Below are 12,066 nucleotides of genomic sequence, written 5' to 3'. Positions count from 1 at the left end.
AAGGGTTCTAAACTTTTCATATAACTAAACAACACTATCGTTTTGATAATTATATCGTGTAGCTATTTCGTGATAATTTTTCTAGTATTATTTTAATTCTAAAAAAATCGACGTAACTTTCTAATGGGCATGGGTAACTTTTCACTTTGAGCAGTAGCAACTGCTTATAGGTAATTTTTTTTTTACAAGTGAGAAGACCGATAATAGACGTCCAACACTAAGGGCATGCCTAAAAAGCCTTCGAGCTCGAGCGCTCTCAAAGTGTTGCTCACTTTGCTTGGGTTGTTCTTCAACTATGTGGAACTTACATCTTCTTTGTAATGAAATTCACTGTGAATTTCATTACTAGGATATTGGCAATTACTTATTACTTTAAGTAACTTCGTTTGCCACTTATCTCACGATGAGAATAGCTCAAGTTGTAATTCTCCAGGCATTCTTTGTAACTGCTAAGTCGAGGGTTCTAAATTTTTCGTACTAGTAAATGACAATTCTGTGTTAATACTCGTATTAGGCAACTACTTCGTCATGAATAAAAACTTCTCTCATATTATTTTCATTCTAAAAACCCGACGAAACTTTCTCACGGACGTAGCAACTTTTCATTTTGGATAGTAACCACTAAAATTATACGAATTTTCTTTTCGATAAGTGAGAAGACTGAAGACGGACGTCCTACACTAACTATCCCTAAAAGGTCTCGAGTTATCGCCAGTACTTGCATATGATCAATTGAGCACATGATGGCATCTATAAGAAATCTCAGCAAATTTATGTGATAGATAAACAATGTTCCTTATAGAAGACAAAGTGCATTACGCTCTCCGTATATCCAGTGTATCCTACAAGAGTGAGTCTAAAACTGCATTTGTAAAGCAAAATTGAGTATTAAGACTACGTTCTATGCATGTAAATTTCGTATTGTTCATGCCCGAGGATTTTAAGCGTATCACTCGTGTACAAAGATTTTAAGTTGGTGACTAAAATCAGAGTTGGGTGAAACAGCAAGTAACATTAACTAGCCAAGCTTTTAATGCGAACCACAGCTCAGTTCAAAAGTTTACAATCAACAGCAAATCATCCAAATCATCTAAATTGTCAATCCTAGCAGAAACAACAAAATAAAATTGAAAACATAGAGTTAAGTTTATTTAGATGATGGTTGGGATTAGGATTGGATGGTCGAGCGGGATCATCAGACTGGGAAGGATCGAAGGGAATACGAATCGGCTGATAGCACTCCAACCTGAGGACGTGTGACATTCGGAAATTTTCATATTTGATAACAATATTTAGGTTATAGAATTAAACATTATTTAGCTTATAATTCGGCTTGACATGTGGAAATAGTTGTTGGATTGTTAGTCTTACGAGGTACGAAAAACATGTGTGCTTTCTGTCGATCTAGACCTGACTCTATCAACCACTTATTTTTTGGATGCTCTATTACGGGCTCTCTCGCATTATATTGGGCTACGAAATGCGACATAGCTTGGCAGAACCTTCATTGGGATGACTTCATTCGTTGGGCTATGCAAGCTTTTGGAGACCGTTCTTTTCACCATCGCATTACTAGGTTTTCTCTCGGTGCCCTATGTCATATCATTTGGACCGAAAGGAACAATATCCTCTTTCGAGACAAGCCTCTTTTTGTGCCGGCTATTATCAAACACCTTGTCAAAGTTGTGAGAGACAAGAGTATCTCTCTTGGGCATGTTCAAGACCACCCTCGTAATAGGCGACTCCAAAGAAATTGGGGGCTCCCATCCTCTATCTTTGAAGACCGCCCCGATGCTGTTTAGTGTATTTTCCTTATGTTTTTTGGCTGCTGTCTTGGCTGGTATCTATGACCCGTTAGATAGTCTTTGTCTTGGTTGGCCGCTGTTTTGGCCGTTCCCTCTTACATAGCCATCTCTTTGGCTTCTTTGGTATATGCGCTTTCAGTTTGTGTATCTTGATAGACCGCTACACCTTTGCACCCATTAAGACACGCCCTTGTGTACTAATGGGTACGAGGTTTTTGTGTTCGGTCTCTTCCTTGTAAATGGCGCTTTGAAAAGTTATATACATTCTTACCTTACCAAAAAAAAAAAAAAAATCGCGGTCGTCTTTGATTTGATTAAATTAATAAATGGTAACGTGTCTGTGGATGGTGTAGGTTAACGGTCAATAATTTGGCGTCATCTTAGTTGTTGATGAGGAAAATTTGATCGTAGTACTCCCCCTTCTCCACCAAAACCACCATGCAACCTTATCGTGACTCTCCCGAATGGGCGTCAAGAAAAGACGAAGCTTAGAGATAATGCCAAAGATGGACCGGCGATCTTCAATGCCCGAGTTCTCTCAAATCTTTACCCTGCAAGACATGGGAGATTTCACTTTAGTTCGATTAATTATATGAGAATTTTACGTGAGGAGTTGCCACTTGCTTATTAGAGTCGCCTAGAAAAAACCAAATGAGGTATGGGAGCACACTTCACTTCTCACACGGTGGACGATTACTTTCTGGGAAGCTTCTTCGGCTGATCACAATGTTCCCCCGACGAGCCCATGCAAAAGGTTTGGTTAAGATATGCCGGACGCTTTCCTATTCTGACTTTCTCGGAGCCTCCGATAGCCTCTAGTTTGATCAGGGAAACCACAGAAAATGAATCTTTGTGATGATAAATGACCTACTTAACTCAGTGGTGCTATTTCCGGCATCATGTCCATAGTTAGCGCATTCATCCTAGTTAGAAGCTCCAGCATTTGGACTCATTTCCATAATTCTTTTAGTTGCTTTGATAGGTGCAATTGCTGTTGCTCCCACCTACCCACTCATCAATCACGGTGTTCAGCTGACTTGCGTTGATAGAGCCGAGACCAAATACGCCGTCGGTCTGCTTTCGTTAATGTTGAAGGTTTGTGTAGGCTACCTCGCCGAAGCAAAAGAGAAACAAGAGATAAGAAAAGTGGATTTCCTCGATGAGACCGACTTTTTAGGCGTGGTCAATGAGGAAACTTTCATCAACAAGTGTGCGCTCTCGATTCTATTCACTTGTGGCTATAGAAATCTTGCTGAGGACGTAGAGGAGGGTGAGTGAAGCGCTCGTTGCCCCGGATGCGGGGGGGATTGTGCACACACTGAAGATCGTCAAATCGTTGTTCGGAAAGAGTAGGGCTCTAGTCGACATGGACGAGGCCGAGCTCTTCTTACACACGTAGGCCGCTCCACTAGATCTCGTGGTGGAGACCAAGCGACATGGGAGGCTTCTCTTCGTGCCCTTCGTGATCGGAGGAGGGATTGTGACCATGGCCGATGCGGTGCTCATGATGCGCTCGGATTACAATGATGTCCTCATTAGCATGGAGATCTTCAAGGGGGAGAGCATGCTGCAGACAAAATTATCCAAACTCTTAAACAAGCGGGGCCTTAGACAGTTAAACCGATGAGGTCTTATGTTCAACTCTCAACGACCACGCTTCGGGGACTTACCCGGTAGCATTGTCATACCCTCACCATTCCTATCCGATAGTATTGGCATACCATCATCATTCCGAGAAATAGTCCATTACACATGAGAAACTTTGGTTATAAAAAAAAAAATAATCGGATTCTAATCGGACAAAATATGGTGACCGTCCAATCGTTTGGATATGGAAATTTGCAATCCCGACTCTTTTTCTTTTAAATCGGACCGTATTTTTAAGCAATTGGGTCACGAGCTTTCCCTAAGCGTGAAAATGAGGTCGATGGGATGTTGGATGGAAAGTTACGACCGGGTCAATTGGGTCACGAGCTTTTCGTCACCCAACACTATTTCTATTACATTGACCAGCATATTTGGAACAATCCGGGCTTTCCTTAGGGTCAAAAATCAAATTAATAGGACGTGGACCGAAATGCCATGTCCAATCAAAGTTTGATCATTTTTTTTCGTTTAGGCCACTCCATGGAAGCTGAGGAGATGTTAACGCTATGAGCAGTCGATTTCATCAACAAGATCAAGCTTTTCAGTGTTGCCAATGAAGATAGTTTCATTGACAAGCGTGAGTTTGAGATTCCGGTCGTCTGCGATGTAGAGACTGCGGCGAGTGAAGGAAGGTGCTACCATGGTCCGGATTCAGGAGGATTCGGTTGAGATCCGGTAACATCACTATTTGGAGAGATTGAGGCTTTGAGAGACATGGACGAGGAGGAGCTCCTCCCCGTACGGGGAGAAGATAGCCATTCCGCCTGATCTCGTGGTGGAGAGCGAACATGAGGGGAGACTTCCGATCGTGCACGTCGCGGAGCTGATGATGTGAGTAGGCTACTTCCCCTCAGCTGTCCTCGTCAAGTTTTTTCTTCTTTGCCACGAAGAGGAAATGAAAGTACTTTTGTGGAGTATCTCTTCTAGTTCAATGAGTTTCTGAGAAAGAGTGCCATCCTGAAGTATTCAAATGGGACCGAAGAATGGGTTGGGATGTGCCCCAAAACAAGGAAGTTTAAGCATCGGTCTGGGCCCGTCAAGAGTTTTTGTTCGGCCCGAATTCAATAAATTCGCGAGCCATTACATTTTTAAAATAATCGCATTGTCTGAAGTTTAGATCGCGAGCTTTTCGTTAACGAAAAAATCGAGTCAATCGAAGATCGGATCAAAAGTTACACCCAATCAAAGTTGCGCCCGAGCCTTTTTGTAGAGGGCACATTTCCCTGGGTGTCGCACATGGGTTGCCTCTAGTCCCTCAGCGTTGAATGCAGGCCTGGTGTGGCCGTTTTATCTTGATCTCTCCTATGGGTTAACCCATGAATGTGTTAAAATCCAACACAGTTGCCCAGAAATTTGATGAGGAAGATGTGCGCGAAAGCCTCGGCATAAGCTGCTAGGAGTGAGTCTTGTTCACGCTTACTATCAAATCATCAATTGACGATTAATTTTGTGATTCTCGCAAACTGTTTAAAGCATGCATAGTCCATTTTGCGTATGCCTAGCGTATGAAATCGAACCCGCATTTCGACGTCTCTAGTTAACATATATACTTGTACTATATCAGTCCGTTGGAGGTTGCAAATTGACTGCAAAAATTCTCGAAAGCTGCATATGATTTGAAAGTAACTGCATTGGCTCATGGTGATGAGCATGTTCCTATTGCTGGGCTGACATAGAAGTGCACCAGAAAATGCTTGTCACTGTGTTAGTGATGCTTGCTGCTTCTGTGCTCTTCTGATACTTTTTAAATGTGGAAAAGGTATTATAGCGATAATTCTGAGAAGTTCATCCACTAAGAGAGTGATCTACAGCATTCCTATGAAAGTAATCCTGTACAATCATGTTGGATTCATCCCTTTATACATGTGTAAGTAACACTTGCTAGCAGCTAGATAGCCTCTAGTGATGGCCAACGATGCAAAGCATCCACTAGTTTTCCCAGATTGCACTCTCTCTTTGAATGCTGATGCTACTCTCGTTGTTGAAGAAGCACCTGAGAGCGAGTTCGTAAGCAGTGAAAATTGCGCCATTCACGAAGAAAGCTCTGGCGACAGCAGTTCCTAGCCCTCGCCAGAGCACGCTGTATCCTTCCTCTTTCACACTTCTACACAGACAATCGACTATCCCGCTGTATTGCACAGGCGAGAGGTGGGATTGAGCTTGCAGCCTCGTCTTCACGACGTCTAAGGGATAGCAACAGATCCAACTCGCAACTCCTGCTAGGCCTCCCGCTGTAATCATCGTCCTAAAGCTCTCTCCACCCTCTTTTCTGCAGCCAGGGTGGAGCTTCTCTCTCGTATACTCGTACGTCCAGAAGTAGACACCATGGGATGGGGCATCTCGAAGCACGGTGATGGTCAAGCCTCGGTACATGCCTCTTAATCCTTCTCTTTGAAATATGCTTTTCGCAACACTCATCGGCCCATTATGGCGGTTATATAGCTTATGGGAATTAGCATAGGTTCTGTCCTGCAACTGAAGTCGGATCTTAACCAGTTCAATGGGGGTTAGCATCAGACTTTGCAGGGCACCGGTGCCGACGCCTCCTAAAGCAACTCCTCTGTAGGAAGGAGGGTCTTGGGAAGACCCAGATGCATCGAAAGCTCGGGACAGGATAGCGTAGGATTGAAAAGCCATGGCATTCTGCAGAATTCATGGATAAGTCAAGTTTCAGTCGTCTTAATATCAGTAAAAACCGCAAGTCTTTATCAGGCAAAAAACGGCACCTATGTCATCACAAGGAATTGAGGATTCGCTTCGCGTACATCTCAAGAAATGTTAAATCAAGGGACCGAAGTCTATATAGGTTTGATTCGCTGGAAGAAGGAACTTTGACATATTTGTCTATGAGATAAGAAGTGAGAGAGAGATTTCAGACAAGAGATGACCTGAAAAGTGACAGTAGCCAAGGGTGCACCCATGCCTCTATAGAGAGCACCCGGTCCCTCATTGCCGACGATGCTGCGGAGGATGCTGAAGGCAGAGCCGGACCTCGACTGCTGCTGCCGAATCCGGAGTGTATCGAGCGGATAACCGGATAAAATACCCGCAGCCCCGCCGAATCCACCCGCCACAAATTCTCTACCCCAATTGCTCGCAAGGAACTCCGGCCAGAAATCCATTATCTTCTGCTTATTTCCAGCGCCAACACTCCTCGGATAGATCCCAAAGGAACAAGAAGAATCCCTCGTGCCAAAACCTTACCAGCTTATATTATTTTCCTTCTCCAAGCCAAAACTCGCAACCTTGTTCCTGTTTTCACCAACTAGAATTACTTCTCTGGTTGCAATGCCGGAAAAACAAAGGAAGATCGACTCGGGGATCGATCGAAGAGCACTCTGATAAAAACAACTGATTCTCAGGCTGTTTCCTGAATCAAGCGATTCTCATAATCCTCATCAAGATAGCCAATCGACGATGGAAAAGCACCCCTTTCTCTCTCTCTCTCTCTCTCTCTCTAGTATTAAATGGGTGGTGGTTCTTCTTCTCTGTTTCTCCCTCTTTCCTTTGTTTGCGAGCGGTGCGGTGGTGATTGCAGAGGGAAAAGAGAACGAAACTCAAGGCCTGCGGGAAGATGGTCCGAAACCAAAGCAGACCCTTTTATACGGGGAAACGACCAACGTCCACACCAGTCAATGAGGTAACCACGTGGACCACAAGGGTGCACTACACGTGGCGGGCCGGTAGATAGGTCGCAAGCCGGAATATCCATGTCCCCGGTACATGTAAGCCTGCTCTAACTCCACCGTCGGATGACTTGTGTCCCACTAAAACCCATACGAATCCGCGGTCGAGATGGAAAGATCTCACGTAGCCGGGCGCGTATGATAATATATCGATTGCGTGGTGCTTGAGGCCTAGTGGTTTTTAAAACCTGCTTTTCACTTCAACCAATCCGAGTTCTTTTCGGTGTGCAGCTGAGTCGGTATCGCAAGAACGGATTTTTGGGAAAAGAAAATTGAAAAGAAAAGGACTCCCAGAAAGTCAAGGTAGATAGCAAAAATTAAAAAAAAAAATCAACTTATATTATATGATAATCAGCCAAATTTTTTTATAATTTAAAATTTTATTTTTTTGGTTCCTTTTTTTTTTTTAATCTTGAAGACCCTCATTTAGACCCTCGCCTATTTTGGGTGAGGGCTGCCTCACTCGCTGAGGACAAGGGCTTGCGAGCCCTCGCCAGCCAAAATGAAAAGAAACGACAAAATATATAAAAAAAAGTAAAAGTAAATAACAAAGAAGTAATAAAAATGTAAAAGATTAATAAAAAATGTCCACATGGGCGTCGTATGTGTCATGTAGGATGTTTAATGTCCACGCCACCGATTTCCGACCAAAATTGGTCGAATATACTAAATTTTCATAAATGCAAAATTTTTAATAATAAATTGATCAAATTAAAAAGTTTATGACTAAATCAGTATTTATATAATAGGTTTAAGAATTTTTTATAATTTTCCCGTTTGGACAGACGTGATTCTGATCAGGTGGAGTATGGTTTTCCTTTTTCTTTTGCTCTTCATTATATAACAAATGCTATGAAATTTGGATGTTTATACTTGGTGGAGGAATCACATCCCGTCCTAATCTCCTCAGGCTGAGGAGGGAGGAGCTTTTTGCCTCTTCGATTGTGGACGACACTCCATCATCCACTGATGACGTCAGGTGGACCGACGTGAATATTCATTGTCGCTCATGTTTGCCTCTCAATTATTTCCAACTGCGTTTCGATTGTGAAATTGAACCATTGGATTAGTCCGAACACTCGCATCACTTTCGAAAATTCAGTGCGAGCACATCATAACATCCATCAGAATGCGAACCTTCACTCGTGAAGCCCGAACGAGCGGTCACTCGAAATAGTAACGATTTAAGCCAACAAAAACCCCCCTCGGGTGACGGTTGGTCACAGGTAATGACTCGCTCGAATGTATACGAAGAATGACCGTAGCGCTCCCGTCTTAAACTTTCTAAACGATGCCGAGATGATAAATATTACCAGATCTCTCGTTTTTCATCGTACAAATTTATTATTTACAATATCATACCATTAAACTCGCGGAAACTGAGGAGTGATGGAAAAACATGCAAATTAAAATTGGAGCACGTGAACCCAAAATGCCAATTTCTTTATTGGGCCTGCTTTATTGGGATTTGGCTTTTAAGGCCCAAAAGATTCGGCCCGTTTTCTTTATCGTCTCTTCAAAATTCACCCAAAGGGCCAAGCGAGAAACGAAGAAGGTTGTTGAAGTAGAGAGGACTCATCGTTTAAGAAGAGGCGGTTGGTGGTGGATAATCGCTGCCCCGAGCCACGACGAAGAGGAAACCTCGGGACTCGACTCGCCTCGCCTGTAGCCGAATCCCGCAGCGACACCGGGGGGGATTTCGCGATTCGCGAGCTGGCTCTGATGGCGTCGCCGTCGCCGTCGCTGAATCTGTTTCTAGCGTCGCGTCTGACGATTCCTTCTCTAGCTCCGTCTCCCCCGCCGCCGTCGCTGGAAAGAGCTCAACCTTCCAGCTCGGCTAGTTGTAGGCGGAGTTGTGCCGTTCGGAGCTCTCTCCCCATGGCCGCCCTGAGATTTCCGGGTGGAGCGACGGTCTCGGTCCTCGGTAATCGGAGGTCGCAGAGTCAGATTGTGAGGATGGCTCCGGAGGAAGAGAAGATGACTCGCCGCTCTCCTCTCGATTTTCCGATTGTGAGTCCGCCTTCTCGTTCTTCGTTCTTTGATTTGAGTGTGAATTGATGTGAACCTAGGTAATTTCGGTGCTTGCTCTGGAGATTTCAAAGTTGCTGGTATTTCGTTTTGCGATTGGTAATTAGCTTTGTGGCTAATTTTCTCTAGATGCAGTGTGAATGAATCGCTTTAGGAAAACCACAAATTCCCCTGACTGAATTTGGTGATGTCGAATTCATCCTCGACTTTGCCCACCATACACTACTCAATCCATAGATTTTGGCTATGAGTAGGTGAATAAAACCACAAATTCACCTGACTGAATAGCGTAGTGTGGAATTCATCTATCACTTTGCCCTCCATACACTAATCATCCTTGAAGCTTATGGATACCACTTCTCTTTGAGTTTGGACGAATTTAATGTTTAATTTGGTGAGTGAACGAGTGATTTCAAAGGTTTTAGAATAGAAGTACAGGATCTATTCAAAGGTGGACCTATGTAATCTCGCCCAAAGTCTTTTACCACTCGGTTTCTGTTTAACATTGTCCAAGTGCTTGAGGAAATGTACCGGTACAATGCAGCAGATTGAGCTAGAGCTTAATCTGAAATTTTGGATCGGGCTATGAATAAAACAGTGGAGATATTTCTGTATGGCAATTTTTGTTTCCTCTACGAGAGACTCAGCTTACCATGTTAATGGCATAATTCGTTGAAATTAGCCTCTGCTTACACTTCTCGCTTTTGCTCTCTGTATTCTTAGCTCAATGTTCCAGCATATTGGCTTATGTTTGATTGTTGTCTGCACACACATCGGATCTTAATGGATAGCCCAAGTTCAAGCTCTAACCTCTGGGGTATGGTCTGAACATACATTTTCATCGCCTTGCAAGGTTATTGACCACTGGGCACCAATAGACTAGTTAATGTTTGATTGAATTGCGAGTATGTAGATAGTTGTACCACCACTCAGACAGTGTAGCTAGAAATAACGTGATGTGGGAATCGGGAGAGCACAACACTAACAGATACAGCATCATTACCCTTTTGTTCTTGAGCATAATCATTGAACTTGTAATCCGTCGGTTCCTTCCTCGTTTGACAAATGATGTCACGGCTAACTCTTGACTGCAATGACAGCATGAATCCGAACTTCAGCTCATCTCTTGCACATGTATATGTTTTTGTCACGATAGGAATGGGAGAGACCAAAGCCAGGACGGAGACCAGACATATTCCCGCAGTTCAGCCCAATGAAAACACCGTTGCCACCTCCGTTGCCAGCAGATCCCCCTGAAGAAGATGAGGAGGAGGAAGAGAAGAAAGAGGAGGAAGAAGAAGACCCTGAAAAGGAGGAAACAGAGAAACCAGAAAGTCAATGAGGAGGGTAAGGAGGCTCATGCGCATCTTTTGCAACTACTTTGGAGGTTTCGAGTTTGCTACTAGGTGTCGCTGATCCTGCTGATTTTGTGGTGGATGTTGGAATAGTTGGTAGGGTGAGCGAAAGCTCGAGCTTTCTTTTTTGCCAGAGGCATAAATCATTTGGTCAAGTATGCGAAATCACTGCTCGTGTTGTGACTCGGATATGGAAACTTATGTGACTAAACTTCACATGGTTTTAGTTATTCATACTTCGTAGTTTTGTATAAACGGAAATAATCCGGCTGAGGATTTAGGGTGGGAGCGTGCACCATTTTCCTTTGCGTCTTTGTTAACTCGAGAAGATCTAGGGATGGAGGGAACTGCCCCAAGAGTCGGTGTTCACATGGTATACTGTTCGCAATGAAGAAAGAGTTTCCTATTTGTCTGCTGCGCAAAATGAAATTCCATATTTGGAAAGACACGTTAAATGAATAATAACCAAACCCATGCGCCTCAAAGAACTTACATTACTTACACATCTTGATTCGGTGCAGCCTATTATGAACCGATGGACAATTTGTTTGAGAAAGTAAGATCATCGCTCCGTACAATTTCATATTGAAAAGGGAAGTAATACACAATGTACCCTCTTTCCCCTATCAACAGCCAGGAGTCCATCGAAAAATTCTTGAGCCCACGAGAGCTGGTACGAGAGCTGGTACCTCTATCATTGAAAAAGACGAACGTTTCGCCTCATAATCCAAGTTTCTTGATGATCCTTCCAAGGAATGGCGAGTTTAGTGCTTGTAACTTGTAATTTAGCTAAAAAGGAGCAAGGCAATAATAATCCTAAATTGGGGTACCATCATCTAAATTCCTGGGCCAGCTAATAATCTGTGAAATCTGTTGCTTTTCATTTGCCATATCTCAGAGCAATTATCGGAGACCGGCATTTCATTGGGGACAGCAACCACAACTGATGATGACGACAATTAATCGCCATGCTAAGAACGGAAAGTAGTTCGACTCAATAATCAGCAGTTGCCCGCTAAAACATGATCAGAAATCAACACCAGGCCGATAATTAAGGAAAAACAGTGGAACTGACACAGAGCTTCAAGCGACTTGATTAGTCTCCATTAAAACACAAGCACAAAGACAAGTAGAACGACATGGGACGCTCAAACTTGACCTAAACAAGTTTCCATACAGATGTAATCACAGTGCCAAATCTAATGGCCTGTATTCCAATCAGTGTTTGGAGACAACCCCTCACTTCTTGCCACTCTTCTTGAGTCCAGATCCTCCAAAGGATCCCTTCTGCGTAGCCTTAGCTTTAAGCTCCTTCAACGCCTACATTAGAGTCAAGATCGCCACAAGTTCAATTTGCATCATCGCAAGAGTACCAATGACTCAGCTTTCTATCTTAATTTACCAGAATCATATCTTACCTTCTCTTCATCCTTCTTCTTTTGAAGATAGGCCAAATCACTCTGCAGACAGACAACTTTGTCTCATTTTATATGGCACGTAAAACAAGCAACGAGATGAAACGGGGCACTAGGATAATCAACAGTC

At 43.4% G+C, this 12,066-nt stretch overlaps 2 protein-coding genes across 2 annotated transcripts; one reads left to right on the top strand and one right to left on the bottom strand.

Annotated features, from left to right (window-relative positions):
* Window positions 1–5,178: 5,178 nt before the first annotated feature.
* Window positions 5,179–7,020, bottom strand: LOC115737983 (mitochondrial arginine transporter BAC2-like). The gene is made up of 2 exons (XM_030670448.2): window positions 6,341–7,020; window positions 5,179–6,095 (listed from the first exon to the last, which is right to left on the bottom strand). The coding sequence occupies exons 1-2, from the start codon at window positions 6,572–6,574 to the stop codon at window positions 5,382–5,384; spliced, it is 948 nt and encodes a 315-aa protein (XP_030526308.1). The 5' UTR covers window positions 6,575–7,020; the 3' UTR covers window positions 5,179–5,381.
* Window positions 7,021–8,710: 1,690 nt separating this feature from the next.
* On the top strand, window positions 8,711–10,735 carry LOC115737896 (lysine-specific demethylase 2A-like). The gene is made up of 2 exons (XM_030670306.2): window positions 8,711–9,148; window positions 10,323–10,735. The coding sequence occupies exons 1-2, from the start codon at window positions 8,861–8,863 to the stop codon at window positions 10,506–10,508; spliced, it is 474 nt and encodes a 157-aa protein (XP_030526166.1). The 5' UTR covers window positions 8,711–8,860; the 3' UTR covers window positions 10,509–10,735.
* Window positions 10,736–12,066: the final 1,331 nt, after the last annotated feature.

Source organism: Rhodamnia argentea, chromosome 8, assembly GCF_020921035.1.
Source record: "Rhodamnia argentea isolate NSW1041297 chromosome 8, ASM2092103v1, whole genome shotgun sequence".
In the NCBI taxonomy this organism is placed as follows: Eukaryota; Viridiplantae; Streptophyta; class Magnoliopsida; order Myrtales; family Myrtaceae; genus Rhodamnia; species Rhodamnia argentea.
Note: the sequence above shows the minus strand (reverse complement) of the source record. Positions and strands in the feature narration are given on the sequence as shown.

Coding starts and splice junctions, on each gene's coding strand:
- LOC115737983 (XM_030670448.2), bottom strand. CDS start 6,574: ATGGATTTCTGGCCGGAGTTCCTTGCGAGCAATTGGGGTAGAGAATTT. Junction 6,096..6,340: donor TGGCTACTGTCACTTTTCAG/GTCATCTCTTGT, acceptor TGAATTCTGCAG/AATGCCATGGCTTTTCAATC.
- LOC115737896 (XM_030670306.2), top strand. CDS start 8,861: ATGGCGTCGCCGTCGCCGTCGCTGAATCTGTTTCTAGCGTCGCGTCTG. Junction 9,149..10,322: donor CTCCTCTCGATTTTCCGATT/GTGAGTCCGCCT, acceptor TTGTCACGATAG/GAATGGGAGAGACCAAAGCC.